Source organism: Zerene cesonia, chromosome 24, assembly GCF_012273895.1.
Source record: "Zerene cesonia ecotype Mississippi chromosome 24, Zerene_cesonia_1.1, whole genome shotgun sequence".
NCBI classification, from domain to species: domain Eukaryota; kingdom Metazoa; phylum Arthropoda; class Insecta; order Lepidoptera; family Pieridae; genus Zerene; species Zerene cesonia.
The window spans coordinates 1,100,604-1,121,174 of NC_052125.1; the positions used below are offsets into that span (position 1 = coordinate 1,100,604).

Sequence of the window (20,571 nt, forward strand, 5' to 3'; positions counted from 1 at the left end):
ATGAATGATAATGAATGCTATGCCTAAGATTTCATGCTATGCAGATAAATGTCCCACATAACTTAGATTTTTGCACACATAAAATCTCCAATCGCTAAAATTTTATAGAATTATTAATTAAGATCGTATAATAGAGAGCGCTGTCGATTAACTATTAAACGAACCGGATATCCGTTGCATGTGCGAGTTTCATTATCAAATACCCTCAATTAAAATGTTTTATTGGCTTCGTAATTGTTATAGCGCCAATTTGTGGCAAAATCTATATGGAAACATAGTTTTTTTATTAAACTCTTATTGAATTAGTTTAACAATATAATTATATTTAATATTTTATATTTTGTCTGGTAGAAATGCTTTATAGTTAAAATACTACCAAAATCATGTATTTATAGTCATGTAGTTATAATAAAAAAATCATCTTTCATACATCTTATATGTAACTTATCTTTTAAATTGGTGTTTATCAAACGTCATCGAAGTCAGATCTATTAACTTAACCAGAGCTATTTAGGTGATAAACGTATCAGACAGTGGAACTTTCGCATTTATAATATAATGTATAAAGTTGAGATAACACCGGTTCAGAAAGCAGTATTCACTTAAAAACCAGTAAGAAAGTCTGGTCACAATTCGGTTTGTGCTTATTTAAACAAAGTACATATTTTATTATCTGTGGCCAAAAAAATAAATAAAAAAAAATCATAATAAGAAAGTTAATAAGGATTAAAAGGTATATTGATCTGCTATTGTTGTTATATGAAATAAGGTGTTTGTTCGTAGTTTTTAAGCAAAAACAATAATGTATGGGGGTTAAGCAGATTTTGATAAAGTCAGCATATAGATGGGTGACCGAGTTATTGTTCTTATCAGACCATGCATCTCGGCCATGAGAAAGCTAGGATTTCATTTGAACTATGTTTAAAATCTTCGAAATGTAGTTTTCTTCTTTGACTTTTCGAATAATGTATCGTGTTTGTCCGTAATAGATTTAACTACCCATTATTAGATATAAAAACAACAGCACACACACATATTTATAGTTTTTTTTTAATCTGTGGCTATTTTATAAATAAATATTATATTATTGTAGCGTCACACACGTTGATGTCTTTTGTAAGATCGAGATATCACAGAACCATAACGATTCAATTAAATTAATAAATAAAAGTATGTTAATACGTATATTAAAATTTTGACTTTTATTCTGGAACTGTTTATAAATAAATTGATAAAAATGTATAATTATATTAATGTAAATAAATAGCAGATATTACATATACGTTTTATGAATCAGTCGAGATGGTAGTTAAAAATTAAAAGAAGAAAAGTACTGTAGTATTTCGTGATTGAGTAATATAATATAAATAAATTTTAAATCCCTTGTGTCACTACAGAGAAAAATTAAATTTAGTACTAATTAAAAAAATATATAACATTGCTTCCTAGGGATAGTGGTTTATGAGTGACCCTAGAACCGAGGTGTCCTAGGCTCTAGTTCCGGTAGGGAATAACAAAAAAATGTCTCGGTCTGGCAGGGCACCTACTTGTCCGTAAAAGAAATCGACTAGTGAAACATTCGCTCAATGCTTTTGCCCCATACCCCAGTTGGGGACATGACAATTTATTTTATTATATAATAATGTATATTTTTTATTTACATCCAATAAATATCTCTTCTCTGTTGCCTGCTATCAGAAACACACGTGAAAGGTCATTTAATTTAGTTGTTACAGTTGCCATGGTTACCATGCCTTGATAAAACCGTTACAAAAAACGAACTAAATACTTGAGTTTATTCGGTTAATTGGCTGGACATGATTCGTTCAGTGGCCTCGAAATAGACTTAGCTGTGGATTTATTGTTTATTTTCAAAACTCAAACGCACTACTACAATACGTTGAGTTTGAGTTTGAGTTTTGTAACGAGATTGAGTTCAAAGATAGTATAAACATAGAATTTTTTAATAGTTGTTTTCTTCTTATCCTTAATTGGGTTTTGGAATTTGGAAATAAACTTATTCTAAGCCACTTCAGTGGTTTAAGCGTGAAGAGACATTCACATTTATAATATTAGTAGATATTTTAGCTCTCAAGAACTATTAAATAGTTACTACGTAGACATCTTTATGTCCTATCCTACTAGTATTATAAATGCGAAAGTTTGTAAGGATGTATGTGTATGTGTATGTGTTTGTTACTCTTTCACGGAAAAACTACAGAACCGATTGCAATGAAATTTGCTACGTAGACAGCTGGACAACTGGAATAATATATAGGCAACTTTTGATCCCGATATTCCTAAGGGATACTAACTTACGCGGGCGAAACCGCGGGGCGCAGTTAGTAACAATTAAAGCTGTGATAAATAACCAATGGCCGCTTTTCGCGAGTTAGTATGCTCACGTAACACTTTATAACTCGAAAAACTTGTTAACTCGACCTCGATATGCAGACCGTATAACCGTGTAGTGATAATTTTATTAATTTCGGTAAGTGGTCTAGTAAAAACACTGCTTTGTTGAGTACTAGGCTAGGATGTCATGGAATGGGTCGTGGGTTATAACCAGTTGGGACGAATTATAACCAGCTCCCGTGGTCCGTTCACTGAAGCGGCTCGACGGAACACAGTGGGGTTTTGGTTGGTAGGAATCCGCTTTATGGTGGACTAGCTGCGCCCCGCGGTTTTCACCCGCGTAAGTCCGTATCCCGTAGGAATATCGGGATAAAAAGTTGCCTATATGTTATTCCAGTTGTCCAGCTGTCTACGTACCAAATTTCATTGCAATCGGTTGTGTAGTTTTTGCGTGAAAGAGCAATAAACGCACACACATCCTTACAAACTTTCGCATTTATAATATTAGTAGGAGTAGGATCTTCCATGTACCCGGACTAAGCGATTCGACTCTATATTCTTTATTCGAACCGCAAGGGACTGGAACATGCTTCCTGAGTCTGTGTTCCCTGACGGGTATAATCTGGGGATCTTCAAAAGTAGAGTGAACAGGTACCTTCTAGGGAAGCGCGCTCCATCTTAGACTACATCTACGCTTACCAGCAGGCGAGATGGTAGTCAAGCGCTTCCCTATCACACACTAAAAAAAATAACCCACAGCTTTACCCCCAGTGCCGTGGGTATCTATGTAAGATTTCCCCATTAAAAAAATGTAATAGAATAAAATCTGGCTAAATCCAGATTTTTTACTCTTCAAGAGAAATGGAGGTAATTGAGTTGAATTTACTAATAAAGCGTGATAAAGCGTATTAGCTTTTATAGCACACTAATATTATAAATGTGAGAGTTTGTATGTTTGGATGTTTATCCGTCAATTACGCTGAAACTACTGAACGGATTATGATGAAATTTGGTATACAGACAGGGTATGTAAAAGCTAGTTTGTTATATGTATATAGTTTATCTTTATTTACACAATACGGAAGCAAAGCAAGGACAGAATATTATTTCAATTAATTCTTATCGCTATTTTAGGAATACAGTTCTTATTACAAAAGCAATAAAGATGCAATTCTGATGGGTGAAAGACGATGACTATTAAGACAACTATTTCATGAAAAAAGTATTCTGTCTGTCCGTGAATGGGCAGAGATAAGATTAACGTAATTCGTCAAATGTATTATTACATTTTAAAATTCATAATTATTATTTTAATGTAAGGAATTTTTTTCAACCGACTTCAAAAAGGAGGTCATCAACTCAAATGTGTTTTTTTTTCTTGTGTATAATCACTTCATAACTTTTTACTGAACCGATTTCTATGATTCTTATTTTTATTTGAAAGCTGGTGTCTGTCATGAGGTCCCGTTTAAATTTAATCTATGTTGTTCTGATAATTTGAAGGGGGTTCTCTTTTCCGTCCGTTAGTCCGTAGATACTTTTTTGGCAAACAAAAATTATTTGACATAGTTCGGATGTTTCTATGGTAAATAGATAAAAGATAAAAGATAACAAACAAAATGTCCTCCTAAATATAGACAATATTATCCCACAGTTCCCGTTTCCGACAAAATTCCGGGATAAAAACTATCCTATATCCTTTCAAATCATTCATTATAAGACATTTGCTCTCGTAATATTTTTATAACATATATTTTCTAACAATAAGGGCATTAACCTCAATACCTCCAAGGTATGTAACGTCATTTACTTTATTTTTTATGAGTCCCGTTAAAGGACTATGATTTCTTTGAAACCGAGATTTATTGTCTTTCGCGATCATTAAAATAACATTATATGTTTAATGAATACGTTTGTTTGTTTTTTGTACACACGGAAGTGAGGTTTGAGTCCTTTGACCTGTTTCGGGGTAAAGGCATACATAATGGATGAGTTCAATTCACTGGTAAAATTCTTACTTATCATATAAATGCGAAAGAAACTTTGCCCACCTGTCTGTCTCTTCTTCACACCCAAATACTGAACCGGTCTAGATAAAATTTGGAACATAGATAGTTTAAGACCTGGGAAAGTAGTAGTAGTTTATATCCCGGGAATTCAACGGAAACGTGAGGCGGGAAGCGGCTATCTAGTGTCTCATAATTCTAATATTTGTTCCCAGTTTCCCCATTAAAACTGTATATACTGATACTACTGTCCTCAGGTTTCCTGAGTGGTATCCCTCTTTGGCACTCGCAGCCACATTAAATTGTTAAGCCTAGTCGTTAATATCTTTATTTTGTTTTCTTCTTTTTTTGTGTGTGCGTGTATGTGTCAAAGTAAATGTTTCTCTTTCTTTCTGATAATTTTATCCACTTTTCTATATCTACACAATAAATTCTAAAAAACGTAAGCCGTAAGACTCCGGAACGAATCAATCAATTTGGCAATTTTTTTTTAAACGATCATGTTAAGACACATAGGCCGCCTCCTTGGTACAGTGGTAAACGCGTGAGCGTAGAACCGAGAGGTCCTGGGTTCGATTCCCGGTGGGGACAATAAAAAAAAAATTCTCGGTCTGGCAGGACACAGAAGGCTGATCACCTACTCGTCCATAAAGAAAATCGATCAGTGAAACAGATGTATATCATCTGCCCCATACCCCACTTCCCTAGTGGGGACACGGGACTTCACTTTTTATGTTAAGACACAAAGAAGGTTCTTATGGAAACAAACCGTGGGGTGAGCCCGGGATGGACGCTTAACTATAAAACATTAATTAGTATTAAAAAGAATCATGCATAGAAGTTAGCATTAAACAATTTGACTACACCACAGTTCTTTCGCATCATTGTTATGTACATATTACATTTGTAGAATTGAAATGATTTAAAAAAAAAAACTACAGAGTTTCTTGCCTGCTCTTTGTAGAAACTGCTTTCCGAATCGGTGGTAAATGTTAAAACTGTGTTATGACGATTCAAAGGTACTTCTATAAGAAGTGTAATTTAATAAATAAATGTTTGAGTTTGAGTTTGAACTAATAGCGGCCACACAAAATATTCCATTACATTCTAGCGTGAAAGCAAACGTGTTACGGACAACGAAAGTAAAACTAATAGACACAGTGGGTTAATAATGGCTACACGTTCCGTTTTCGTGTGTCTGTGACAGCTGTGTAAATGGTGGACATTGTTTGATGTAATTCTAATAATGTAATAACCGCGAAAGTTTATTGTGTGTTTGTTGCTCATTCACGCGAAAAGCAATGAACGGATTGGCTGTGATGAAGCTGATATATTGAATTACTATTGTTAAAATATAGAAAAAGGTATATAATGGGTAGTAAGATATAAAAGTTTAGAATTAAAGACATTTTAACGGATTTAAAACGTGATTCATTATTTTTATCTTGCAATTCTTTATTTACAGTTTTCATGGTCCGTACATTTCGAATCAAAATCAATGTAATTATGGGAAGAAACATTTACCTCCTTATCTAACTTATAGGTAAGAAAGAGACGATAGATACGCGGAAAATCGTCGACAGTTAGCCTACCCAGTATCGCAAATAAGGTTTCATTTTCATTCGATTAATTAACAGAATCCTAACGGTATATGAAGATAATAGAGCGTTTATAATTGATAGTGTTATGCCAGTGTTTGCTCTAGAAGAGTTATTGTATTAATATAAAATAATTCGTTTTGTTCTGTCTAAATTTTGATTAGCTTTAATAACAAAAAAAAAATGAAATTATTTAATTTTACTCATACCGTAAGTAGTTACTTACGATAGCGACAACTCGCTAGATAGATTGTAATTTAACGATGACATATATATATATATATATATATATATATATATATATATACTACATACAGTGTTTAAGATATTTTACTTATATTAATACTATTTTTTATACATAATTCTTTTCTCTTAACAAAAAAGACAATGTAAGTGGATAGCATGTGTATCTTAAATTGAACTTTTATTTACTGTTTGGGGAAGACACAGAATTCTGAAACACAGCGAAAGCTTTATTGGGAGTCTGGGGTCCATGTTTCATGTGATATATATGTTCGATAAATGATTTTATTTTATATTATATTTATTTTGTAACACACTAAGACTGTCGACCAAGCAGATATTTATGTTTGCCTGTTAAAAATATAGAATCGTTCATAACATTCCTACTCAAATATGTCATAGCAATGAAAAAAATGCTGTGTACTTGTTAAATTTCATAGCAAACGTATAAAATTGAACGTTTTCTTAGATTTCTACAAATTCTACACATTTACGACGCTTGAAGAAAGTTTTTAAACTATAAAAAGCAAACAAGTGAATGGATTTTAATATGTTCTGCAAATGTAAATTGACTAGCTGCGCCCCGCGAAGATATAATAGGTTAAAAAGATAATACATAGCAAATGATTTTATTATTACATTGTATTTATTATAATCAGCACACGTGGAAACCACATTATACAATAATGTGTTACTAAGAATTAAAGTTCATTACATTGTATTAAATTTAATTTTTAGTTTTATAGCATCTAATAGAGTGTTAGAATATCACTTCACACTAATATTATAAATGTGAAAGTTTGTTTGTTTGGATGTTTGTCCGTTAATCACGATAAAAGTACTGATCGGATTTTGATGAAATTTGGCATACTGACAGGGTATGATGGTATGGTTGATTGTATACTTTTTATCCCGATTAAATGCTCCCTTGGGATAAAAGAGGAATCTCGATATCCAGACGGAACCCGACGAGCATCCTGTCGTGTTTATTTAAGACTTGGTAATCATATTAACCGGGGAAACACACGTGTTTAATCAGCACGAAATAATCAACATGTGCCCATATCCTTTCCTTATCCTTTCCAATCCTTTCCTTTATTCCTCTCGCCAATCCTTTCTTAATCCCTTCCCAAAAAGTAGGTAATCTATTTGTAGAGGCGTAAGGTCTGCAATGGACCTTATGCCTCTCCAAATGTTCATGGGCGGTGGCAGCGCTTACCTTCAGGCGTCCCACCAGCTCCATTGCCGACTGTGACATAAAAGAAAAGATGTGTGTATGTGATATGTACATAATTCAAAACATGTGTGCTACTTTTAATTTTTAGTTTTATAGCATTGAAATGCTAAGGATCACGGGTGGCCGAGAAGCTAGGCGTTGCTACGGTTAGGCTATTGTGTATTTAGGTTATTGTGGTAGTCGAGCACGCTTCGGCACGAATTGGGCCAGCTCGCACCGGGGAAGTACCACACCCCCACAGAAAACCGGCGTGAAATAGTGGCATGCCACTGTGTTTCGTACGGTGAGTGGGGGAGCCGGAGGCCCGTTTCCTTTTCCTTACCCAAACCAGTCCATTCCTTCTTTCCAGTCTTTAATCCTTTCCTTTTCCCTTACTCCATATAAGCGGGCAGCACATTCGAGGCTCTACCTTTGCGAATGTCCATGGGCGGCGGTGATCGCTTACCATCAGGTGAAACACAAGCTCAGTTGCCCGATATGACATAAAAAAAGGCAAGAAACGCAGATTCGAATCCTGCCTCGTGATCAAATTTTTTCTATTCTTTCAAAATTTCTCATCTGTGCTACTGATCCGACTACTGGCATATAAGCTGGATGGAGATTATCGGCACAATATCGCTCAAAAGAAATTCATATTCAATGGTTAATAACAATTTACCGTGAGACGTTGAAATGCATGCGTTTCTAGTACGCTCCATTTCTCAAATAGAAACGCTTCCGTATAGCTAACTTGGATGTTATATAATTAGATGTTTTCTATACCATTGATTGTAAAAGCATTTATAGCTTATCACTTTTGTCAATGACTGGTAACATTAACACACAAAGGCATGATATGGAGAACTATAACAATAAAATATGGAATAAAGAAATCTTTAATAATAAATCGTATATTTTTTATTGTTAACAAGCCGAGGCAACTTGTAATTAAAACAACACTCGGCTATCAATTTGCACCTTTTATCTGTAATCATGTAATGCTGCTGTTATAAGTCCTAAATAAATAAATAAAATAAATTTAAAATTATACATAGACATATAACATCTCAGTCTCCCCGTGACCACGCTCGCTGTAAAGTGTTCGAAACGTCGGGTTAATAATATAATGAATAAATCGCGTTTAAAATCCGTTAAAAAGTCTTTAATTTCTTAATGTATAATACTCGCGTAAAATCAAACACAAGAAAATACTATAAATTTAATATACTTTTTCGTTAATGCGATAGGCAGCTGAGCTGGTGTTCGCCTGTTGGTAAGACCTCCGCCCATGAACATTCACAGAGGAAATGCTTCTGCGAATATGCAGCCAGCCTTTTAGGAATAAGAACAAGACGACTGGATAGAAGGAATGGACTGGGAAGACTGAGGAGAAGAAAACGGGCTCCCGGCTTCCTCACACGTCTTTAGAAAAGTCGCATGCTACTTTTTCACGCGGGTTTTTATCTGGGATGTGGTACAACGCCAGCACGAGCTGGCCCTATTCAATATACATGATATTTGCTATTTAGATGCATTTGTATTTAATATTATCTTAATTTACATGAGTTGCCTAGAAATATGTAAGTATGTATACAAAAAGTTACAAATATCTGTAAATATTTATTCATTATATATATATCAGTAAAATTTCGTGGAGATTCTCTATAAGTTAATTTATATACTGTGACATAAAAAAAGAACTTATACCACTCGCTTACAATCCAAGTTAAATAAGTTAAATAAGTAAAAATGAGCGAAGTCAGGGCGGGTTACTAGTGAATTAAAAGTAAAAGTACTATTAAGTGTTATCTTATTTCAATTAAGTCTTTCGGATGGCAATTGTTATTTTATCTGGAACAGATAAACATCGTAATAAAACCTAGTTTATTTATTTCCCATGGTAAGTCCTCATTTAATGAGATTTTTTATTTGATGCATTTGAAAGGTTAGTTTGAGTTCTCTATTTTACCCGCTTTTATTAGATTCAGCTGTATGTTTGTATGTTTATGACTCAGTGTGACTCGATTTTTGATTCTGACCGACTTTACAGACAGATTTAATTCGAACTTTGAACACTTATTACTGACTGGCGGTCCGCCCCGGCTTCGCCCGTGGTACATATATAGCCTATAGCCTCCCTCAATAAATGGGCTATCTAACACTGAAAAAATTTTTCAAATCGGACCAGTAGTTCCTGAGATTAGTGCGTTCAAACAAACTAACAAACTCTTCAGCTTTAACATTAGTATATATAACAATATGATAATTTCATGAGTATATAAACTCACCTAGACTACCGTTAGGGTCGTGAAAATTGAATAATTTTTATTTTAAATTTGTCTTTTAAATTTCATAATACTATCATAATTAAATATACACATATATACATGAAAATAGTAACTGGCTATGGTAGAAATTAAAGTAAAAATATGTGTATATTTCTTATTACGACAAATCAAAGCAACGTTATTTAAACTATTTACTTGTTAGTCTGTATGCAAGGCTAGCGAAAGGGAAAAGGTTTTTCGCTCCTCCAGATGATATAAAAATGATTCTTTATTTAACAGTTTCTATTCAAGTATGGAACGTGCGTAATCCGGTTAAACAGTTCCATAGTTTTCGCGTAACAGCCTAACACACTTTCACAATTACTCACGTATTAATTCGCCTGTTAGTCCATATTTTTTTTCTCTTTCACACAAAAACTACTGAACCGATTGCAATGAAATTTGGTATGTAGATAGCTGGACAACTGGAATAACATATAGGCTTTTTATCCCGATATTCCTACGGGATACGGACTTAAGCGGGTGAAACCGCGGGGCGCGGCTAGTATAATAATAGATGTAGATACAGGTCGCACAATGTTTTCGAGAATGACTACAAATGCAGAAACAATAACCGTTTCGTTTTTTATTAGTGAAGTTTTCATTTGGTTTCCTATGTTTTTATTGATTTTCATTAGTCTTTTAAATGAGAGCTGTCTCTGTCCTTAGTCTCTTTCTTGTTTATGTAAAAAAGATACAGAGTGAAAGAGATGATCCGATTTCATTAACGGACACACGGGACACGGGACAAAATATAACGGGACAAAAATACTATATCTTTTTGATGAAACTTTTATTGTTAGTCAAGTCTAATTAAATGCAAGTCAATATTCCCGGTGCAGGACACAGAAGGATGATCCCCTACTTGTCCATAAAAAAATCGATCAGTGAAACAGATGCATTTCATCTGCCCCATACAGTATACGTAGGGAACACGAGACTTCACTTTTATGATCGAAAATAATAATCATAGGTCGATTTTGCAGACCATACATAACGTGACGTCATACATACGTTTCGCAGGTGAAAGTGGTTATAACTAAAGATTAGTGTCACTTGTCGCATGTCACTGGAAGCACGCAAAGCTCGCGGTCAATGACCTAGCTTTTTCGATATTTTTTAAAACGCATTGTCGGAGAATGTTTTGTTTGTAATTCTATTATTATAAACCTTTATTTAAACTCTTTGGTTATTTCTTAATAGCTGCAAAAAAAAAACTGTATTTTATGTGTTTGTCGAATTTCCAAATTTAATTGATCTTTTGTTTTTTTTCTTAGTTGCCACCCCTCCTTTTATACTTTAATGTAATTTTTGATGTAGTTATACGTAGACTATGCTACTGTTTTTTTATTCTTCTGCATTAAATTATAACACTTTGTTGTTTGGTTAATTGAGAATTTATCCCATCAAACGAAAACATTGCTTATATATAAGTATCATAAGAATTGGATATGATTTTTTTTAACCTTTTGTCAATTGTCTGAACTAGACAAAATTAAAATGCATTAAAAATTCGGAATAACAATTCATTATAAATATTTTATTTCTATCTCTCTGTCAGTTAATTTCTTACAGCGATATAGTTATATATGTATATTTATTACTATACCTAACATCTTTTACTATACTTGCCAGTTAACAAATGGTTACTTAGTCCGCCCTCTGTACATTTTAAAGTTACCTATTGTCTCTTAATTGAAAAATGAAAATAAAAAAATATTTATTGACATCGAAACAGAAAATATAACTAATTACATCTTTTATATGACCCACTGACTACCGAACTAGTTGGGAACTGTGTTTCGGTTGTCAGTGGCTTCTTCCTTAAAACAATGTTACATTACATTTCATGTCTATTTAATGGAAAAGAAAAACGAAATAAATTTGTTAGTTGTTGTTAGAATGGGCTATATCTTAATGGGATGTATTATTGTAGTTTTTATTGTCTACAATAAAGTATTTATCATTTTTATTTCAATGCACCAGGCGGATCGTCGATTCATCTGAAATGCCAGACAAATGACGCATCAATCTGCTTTCTCCAAACGTCAAGGATGTGCCACAGATTATCATAAAAACATCGTTTGTAGGAATGCCGCGTTTTATGAACAACCACCATGTTTAATCTGTGGCAAGGTGAAAGAAAGTGTCGCAGATTAAAAATATCTTTCATAGAACCATCATTGATTTCATGAATGGATTTTGTTATGTGATTATTGTTTAATTTTTTAAATGGTTATGATGTAATTTGATATATATTTAGCCGACTAGGAGATTAAATGAAGAGAAGAAAATTAGCATAAAAATGGGCAATGAGCAATTAAAATAAATTCTGCGTTATTTAAGAAATCTGTTATCTATGGACAACTTGCAATAGTAATATGCTATTTCCTGCCGGTCTTCTGTGGGAGTGTGGTACTTTCCCGGTGCGAGTTGGCCCATTCGTGCCGAAGCGTGCTTGACTACCACACATATAAGTCTTCCTTGTAAGTCTGTGGTACTATTAACCTTATAACTTTAAATACCGAACGCCATTTAACAAACTTCACATGTAATGGTTAATACCGAACTCCATTTAACAAACTTCACATGTAATGGTTTCTGCTAGTCTCAATTCACGGCCAGGATATAAACTACGCTAACAGCATATTAAAGTTAGATAGTATTACTTTCATTTTAAACAAGGACAGTGAAAGGATCTTTTGTAATTCTTTGATGTTCTCGTTCGAATTTCCCTGTTCTTGATATGCGAATTTGAATAATTAAAAAGTTAAATGTATGTAGCTGTGATTTAAAAATCGGGTTAGTTACACGTACATGGACGGTTGAATAGATTTCACAGGGTTTTAGCCTGCTTCACTACTATAGTATGAAACAAAGTCGCTTTAGCAATCTGCCCCCATGTCCCTGTATATGCTTAGTCTTTTAAACTACGCAATTGCATGGGGGTTTTTTATACAGTATTTTAAGAGGAATGTGTAAAAGCATTTATTAAAGTACTCCGAATTTAACGCTTGCGGGCTTTTGCCCTTTTAGCTTTTGCTAGTCTAATAATAAGTATAACGCAAACTGACACACACATATATATATATAAAATCAATGAATCAACGATCTCAACTGTCTCTATTAGTACATGTGACTAGATTTCGCCCTTGGCCAGCATACGAATTTAACCTAGACCCTTATCTCAATAAAAAAAGTAAATAAATAAATCTTTATTTGCATAAAAACGTTACATGTGCAGTTATATGAATCCTTAGGCTCCTGAACTAGTATAACACTGTGTGTCAGGAGCCAGAGGCTTCTCCCATATGTTTTCTTATTATTATGTCCTTAAACAATATAAAATTTTCAATGTATGTAAATGACGATGAATTTTTCTTACGTTTTCACGTTTGTCCGCGACGGACTCCTACACCTCTCAACAGATTTTAATCAAATTTTCACACCATGAGCAGTTAGATCCAACTAAAAAGATAAGACAGTTTATATTATTTCAATTACAATTAAACACCCGGGCGGAGCCGGGGCGTGCGGCTAGTAATTGAACATGTCTCCCCGTGACCACGCACGCTGTAAAGTGTTCGAAACATTAGGTTAGTATATGAATAAATCGCGTTTAAAATCCGTTTAAAAGTCTTTAATTTCTAAATGTATAATACTCGCGTAAAATCAAACACAAGAAAATACTACACTGATATATAAACAACGAAAGTGTATTCATTAAATCTAATTATATGCTATTGACATAGTGTTTATAATTAAATTACTTTCGCTGCTAATTGCCTCTGGGACTACAGGTATTCCACAGGGCTACTATCCATTCGATTTCTTTAATACCCTAGAGTTAGCTACGTAATGACTTTTCTTTGTTACTAACTATGCCCCGCGGCTTCACCAGCGTTATCCCGGATGTTATATAGCCTAGAACCTTTCTTAATAAATGGACTATTTAACACAATAAATAAGATAAGAAGCAGGACTTCTTGAGATTCGCGTGTGCAAATGAGCAAACTCATCAGATGTATGATTATTAAGATAAACTAGCGTTCCGCCCCGACATCGTGCGTAGTACGTATAAATAGCATACTAGCTGCGCCCCGCGGTTTCACCCGCGCAAGTTCGTATACCGTAGGAATATCGGGATAGAAAAATACCTATATGTCATTTCAGTTGTTTAGCTATCTACGTACCAAATTTCATTGCAATTGGTTCAGTAGCTTTTGCGTGATAGAGTAACAAACACACACATCCTTACAAACTCGCATTTATAATATTAGTAGGATACTCTATAATACTCAGATATTATGTATATATCTAACGGTGAAGGTTTTTATCGGTCACATAGTTCCGCATAGTTCTGAGATTAGCGCGAACAAACAAACTTTTCAGCTCTATTAATATTGATAAATTCATACATCGCCATCTTGTGGGAAAGAAAAGTGTGAAGTAAATTAAATTTAATACTGGTACATAACGTATACAATGCAAAGTGAGAATAAAAAGAAGAAACCCCCGCAAACATTAATCCGGAATTGATATGTTTACATCAATTTAACACGACGTAACTTGGTCACGTTTTACTCTCTCTAGAACGAATTAGATTTCTAGTTATTTCGCAAAAGTAATTTTAATTTTATGGCTCATAATAACTTTTTCTTTAATGAGAGTTTTAGCGGTTTTCAATCAATGCTTGTTTTTTTTCTGCGAAATAAGGGTATGTGGGAATAATTATTAAATATATTACAAGCTGCACCCGGCAAACGCTGTTCTGCCTTACTCTGATCATTTAGGGGGATGAAAAATAGATATTGGCCGATTCTCATAGATACCGGATAAGTACAAAAAAATTCATCAAAATGAGTTTCGGAGGAGTATGGCAACGAAAACTGTGACACGAGAATTTTATATATTCCTTAATCTTGGCAGTGCTTTCCTTTTATTACCCTCGTAGCCTATACTCATTTTATGACATACTGTTTAAAGTCAGGTATCCAAGCAGTGGTAGCGTTTACCATCATATGACCCACCAGCTCCTTTGCCGGCGATGTCAATAAAGAATGATGTTATTTTCAAATATTTACTGGCTTCATTACAATTATATTATATTTATAATAAAATGGACAAGAAGCATTTAATATTTACAACAGTTTTAATGTCATATAATTTATAAAGCAATTTTTAAAATTACCCCTCGGCCCTCACAACGATTTTAAAACGGGTTCTCCAATATTGTTAAATTGCTTTATTTCATTTATTTTATGACCGACGATTAACGATGCCATTTCTCCAAAAAACCTAAAAAATGCTTTATATTAATTAATTTACATTAATTTTAGTAATACAGAGTGTTAATTTAATTCACAAAATACGCGGATTGTTCCTTGGATAAATATTATTCCATTACTAGTTAAGCTTGAGATAGTTTAGTATCCGATAAGTAATTTTGCATAGAAAAGGTATAGGACAGTTTTCAAATATTATTCCATTTAAGCTTTACCATAAGTCCAGTCTGTAGAATAGTCGAGGATCCTCCCTTAATCGTTGGAGGAATTCTACCTTCCTCCCCACCTCACTAGTTCTAAGTGCGTGTAAGTATAATCAGAAATAAACACATATCTATCATCATTTCAGATGCAAGAAAACTTTTCGGAGGCTACCGGATAACTCCATCATATTGCAAAGCAAGTAGAGCAGCGAAATACAACAGAGGCAATACGATATGCATGTTCAACCACGAATGCGTCAAACGCGGCGGAGAAGTAGTCGGATCGTGTATGGATGGTTTCCTCTTCGGTGCCTGCTGCCAGCTCAAATCAGACAGCCAGTCCCACATACCAAAAGGCCCGGGCGTTGTCATGACAAGTTACTTGGATTATCCGGACCCTGAGTCAGAAACTGACGATTACGACGGTGAACAGCTCAGCGCGTGGCATGATAGCTTCAAACCAGTAGTAACACCGGGCTACCGACCCACAGTCGCCACGTCGACCATGAAAGCGGAGCAGGACTTGAGCACGGAAACACAGATGATATCAGAGGGTTTCAATCAAATCACTAATTCTCTATTGAGCACACCGCCGAAAGATAACTATATTTACATAAAACCAAAGCCTAATAACGTGTATTCGCATAGTACAATTAACCACGGTGGAGCTGATACAATTCTGCTACATGCTAATGGAAGTGAAGTGGAGGATATAGCGAGACCTTCAGATTTTAACATACAAATATCGTCTATGCAAACGAAATCAACGCCATCTCCGATATCTACATCACCATCTTCACCATCTATAATTGTATCAACGCATCGTCCAGTTTTAAAACCCGTTTTCAAACCGAAACCATCAAATAAGAATGCATCTAGCACAGAGAATTACGTAATGGTTTCCACTGTTACCAAAGAAACAGAAAACTCAGCAGAATTGTCATCATTCGACAGCATAATTCAAATGTTAAACGGAAGCACACCGAGTATGAGGGACGAGGTCAGTTCACCATCATCACTAGATGTTATGGAGACAAAGTCGTCACCGATTCCGACAACAGCAATGCCAGTATCATACAGTAGTGGATATCCAGATTACTATCTATCTACCGGACATTACGTCACATTAAAACCTTACAACGCAAGCAAAAAGCCAATATCCGTTACCTCCAAGAAACCATATACAAAGAAACCATCGTATACTACTCCAAACAGCATACCTAACGACGAGAGACCCTCAAGCAATTCTTATTCTAAGCCTAGTCAATCAACTAGTCAAGCGATCGAAGCGTTTAACAACTATCCCACTGATCCAAGTGAATTTGGCCAAACTGTTACTACATTTAGCTATGTTAGTTCTACAACAACTAAGCGTACCACGACCTCTAGAAAACCACCATCAACCAGCTACGTCACTGGATCCAATCCTTTGAGACGACCAGTCACTCCACCCACGAACAACGTAGACTACAACCCATCAGATACTTTCTCTAGCGTAACACCAACTGTCATTGTACTCAATAGCTTACAAACAGACAAACCCACCACCACATCAGAAGAAACACAATTCGTTGAAATATCACAAGAACCGTTTAAGAAACCAGTCAGTCAGATCACGGTTAACAATCATATAGAATCAACGAACAACATCTACATGGGCAAACCTCCGAGCTTCGAACGACCATCGTCACCCACCGTTGTGATTACACCAAAGCCATCCCCTACTACAACCCCATATCCAGTGCGAATCAGTTCAAAACCGAGTCCTTCCACAGCCAATTACGAATTCTATGCTGAAACTACGACCTACAAGCAAGAAATGCAAACATCTCCCGACGATTTAATAAACTTCCCACCAGTAAGAAACCCAATGCTAAACGCTACCGGTTCGAACCCAGCCGTTTTCAACACATCAATATCAATGGCCGATAATGATTTAGACATCCTGCACGACGTAGATTTTACCACACCCACATGGCAAGAAGATGAGAAATTGAACGAGAAAATGAATTTATTCGTTAACAAAATCGTTGGAAGTCTCCAAGGTACCTTCCAAGAGCTACATGATATTGTAATATTGGATAAGAAACCTAATATAACAAAAACTACGCCGAAACCTCCGAGACGGACTGTGCCTACAAGAAAAACAACAACAACAAAGAAGCCCACACGGATTACGACGACTAAAAAGCCACCGAGGACAACTAAGAAACCAGTAAAGTTGACTACGCTAGCTAGACGGCCAACTACCACGTCACCACCACCCACTACCACTACCCCAGCTCCAACAACTACGAAAAAAGCGGTGAGTTAATATCGTTTAGAATAAATTTTTAATTCAATAATGAGACTTTTAGTGGCGGAGGAATTTTCGCAAAAATTATAGTAAATATATAATTGAATTATTTATAGTAGTTTCAATTAAGTCTTAATATATTTGTAAATTGCGTCGCAGTATATGCTATTATTATTTGTAATATGACGCTTATACAAAGTAAAATATAACTATGTACCTAAAACAGAAAAATAAAGCAAATAATTTTCAATTATCCTCATCTAATAAAAATTCGTCAAAAACGAAACTAATCATTAGTATCTAAATATATCTTAACTTTATTATTGTCTCATTCATATACATTAAATATAATCTCATAATCAATACTTCTGAAACCATCTTTATGAATATATCATCATGAGACCAGTTTCAACACTGTCTTTTCTTACTTCTAAACAATCAGTCATCACCCATCCAACTGTTGGTAAGGTCCAAAGTCCAAAACTTGGTGCTCGGCCTGTGATACATTTGCTTCCAGGTGACCACGACCAAGCGACCCAAGCCCACCAAGAGGGTCACCACCACGACAGCGACTGCTACAACCGTCACGGAACTGGCTGATGACGTCACCACGGAACTGTACTCCGATCAAAGCATCGATTACAATGATAAAAATTGTGAGTCTTTGTGTGATTCAATAATACATAACTTCTTTTATAAACAACATTGTTCGCCCCGGTTTCAACCGTACATATATAGCCTATGCCACTCGGTGTAATGGCAGCATACGAATGGTGAAAGAATTTTCAAAATCAGTGCAGCAGTTTTTGAGCCTATTCATTACAAACAGACTTACAAATAAAGTTTTCCTCTTTATAATATTAGTGTAGACAAATAAGTAAACATCCTACTAATATTATAAATGCGAAAGTTTGTAAGTATGTGTGTGTGTTTGTTGCTCTTTCACTCAAAAACTACTTAACCGATTGCAATGAAATTTGGTACGTAGATAGCTGGATAACTGGAATAACATATAGGCAACTTTTTATTCCGATATTCATACGGGATACGGACTTACGCGGTGGAAACCGCGGGGCGTAGCTGGTGCGATATAAATTGAGATAGCGAAGATTTTTTTAACGTTATAGCGGACAACTCAGCTGGTGATTCGCCTGATGGTAAGCGATGACCACCGCCTATGAACATTCGCAGAGTCGCGCCGTGGAAAATGCGTTGCCCGTTTTTAAAGGGTGATGGATAATAAAAGGATTGGGGATGGGTGAAGAATAGGATACAGCCTCCGGCCACCCCAAAAGGCAGAGATGGAGGATGGGGATGATGAGGACGGGGATGATGAGGAGGATGGAGAAGGCATGTAATTTGATCAGTTACAATTGTCTTGTTCTCGTATTGCATATGATATCATTTAAAATAACACAATATGAAGAGGATTACATGAACTAAAAGCATGTTTATATTGTCTTAAAGTATATAAGTATATCACAAATGTATATAAAGATATTATACTAAAAAATCACAAATAAATCTCTAAATATTTCTCTTAACGATTAAAAACCACGCTGACAATTGGCAATATTTTTGAGTACAATCCAATATAGTCATTATAGTTATTGGCATATATGTTGTTTAAAAATAAAAGACTTTTTAACGAATTTTAAACGCGATTTATTCATTATATTATGAACCAGGGTTAGGTGAGGGTTAATAATATAATGAATAAATCGCGTTTAAAATCCGCTAAAAAGTCTTTAATTTCTAAATGTATAATATTCGCGTAAAATCAAACACAAGAAAATACTATATAATATGTTGTTACCAAATAACTTTATTTGAATCCTATTAACTTAACAATAAGTTAATAGGATAATAGGAAATAAGTTAATAAATAATAAGTTAATAGATAATAGGCTTAGTTTAACAATGTTTTTAAAACAAACGATGTTGCTATGTGATATAATGTTTTTTTATCTGTTCCTTGTCATACCATCCTCAATAGTGGTACACAAATTAGAGAGGACATGTCAAGGAAGGTTGAAAACTGGAAATAATTGTATACCTTTTCCCCAGTATGCGGAGTGCGTCCGCTGGTGAAATCGGGCCGTATAGTCGGTGGTAAGAACGCGAGATTTGGCGAGTGGCCCTGGCAGGTTCTGGTGAGGGAGTCCACTTGGCTTGGCCTCTTCACCAAGAACAAATGTGGTGGTGTGCTCATTACCAGCAGATACGTCACTACTGCTGCGCATTGTCAGCCTGGGTAAGTATTTCTTTTTTGAAATGTTATTTATGTTTCATTTGTTAAGAATTAAAACACGTTTATTATGAAGGAAGAAAACTATAGATGTCACTTATGTAACTTAACTATAAATGTAAATTTACTACTTTAAAATAAATGTTTTAATTAGGCCTGGCTCAGCGTAATAACGATTTTCAGTGGATACCTTATGCCTTATTCATAGTTTTCATGCTCAAACTATTTCATTATGGATATTTTATAGAATATACGCAATATATACATCTATAATTATAATTCGCGTGTAAATGCGCAAGAAAAATTTAATACACATCATATTTATAATAGTAAGATTACATCGATGATTTAGATACCTATTAGATAAGATATTAAAATAACTAAACAAAAGCGAGGAGGAGAAGGGGAGATATTTAAAACTGCTTTTGGCGTTTTTTAATTTCAAAAAGATATGACTTGAAGTTTTATAAATGAGTACCAACTTAGTTGAAATTAATCTGTATTAATTAATAATTAATCTGTATTAATTAGGCTGTAATCAATGTAAATAAATGTAATAATTAATCTGTATTAATTAGGCTGTAATCGTAAATCTAAAACTGCCCCTAAATATAGAAGTTTATTCAGGTTTTTTTTAAGGTGAGATAGGGAAGCGCTTGACTACTCTAAGAATGAAATAAAGAACTTGCGTGTTGAGGCTGATAGGTTGCATTATGATCATATATACCTAGTCTTGCCATAAATATTGTAATAAAGAAAAAAGAAAATTGTTAACTGCAAATAACATTTATTAC

The 20,571-nt window shown here is 34.6% G+C and overlaps 1 protein-coding gene across 1 annotated transcript in view; it reads left to right on the forward strand.

The window, feature by feature from the left end:
* LOC119836405 (serine protease filzig) overlaps nt 1-20,571 on the forward strand; it is a 25,461-nt gene that overhangs the window by 1,467 nt on the left and 3,423 nt on the right. Inside the window, exons 2-4 of the mRNA XM_038361716.1 lie at nt 15,380-17,538; nt 18,047-18,185; nt 19,597-19,783. Coding sequence (XP_038217644.1) covers nt 15,380-17,538; nt 18,047-18,185; nt 19,597-19,783 — 2,485 coding nt within the window. The remainder of the gene's footprint in view (nt 1-15,379; nt 17,539-18,046; nt 18,186-19,596; nt 19,784-20,571) is intronic.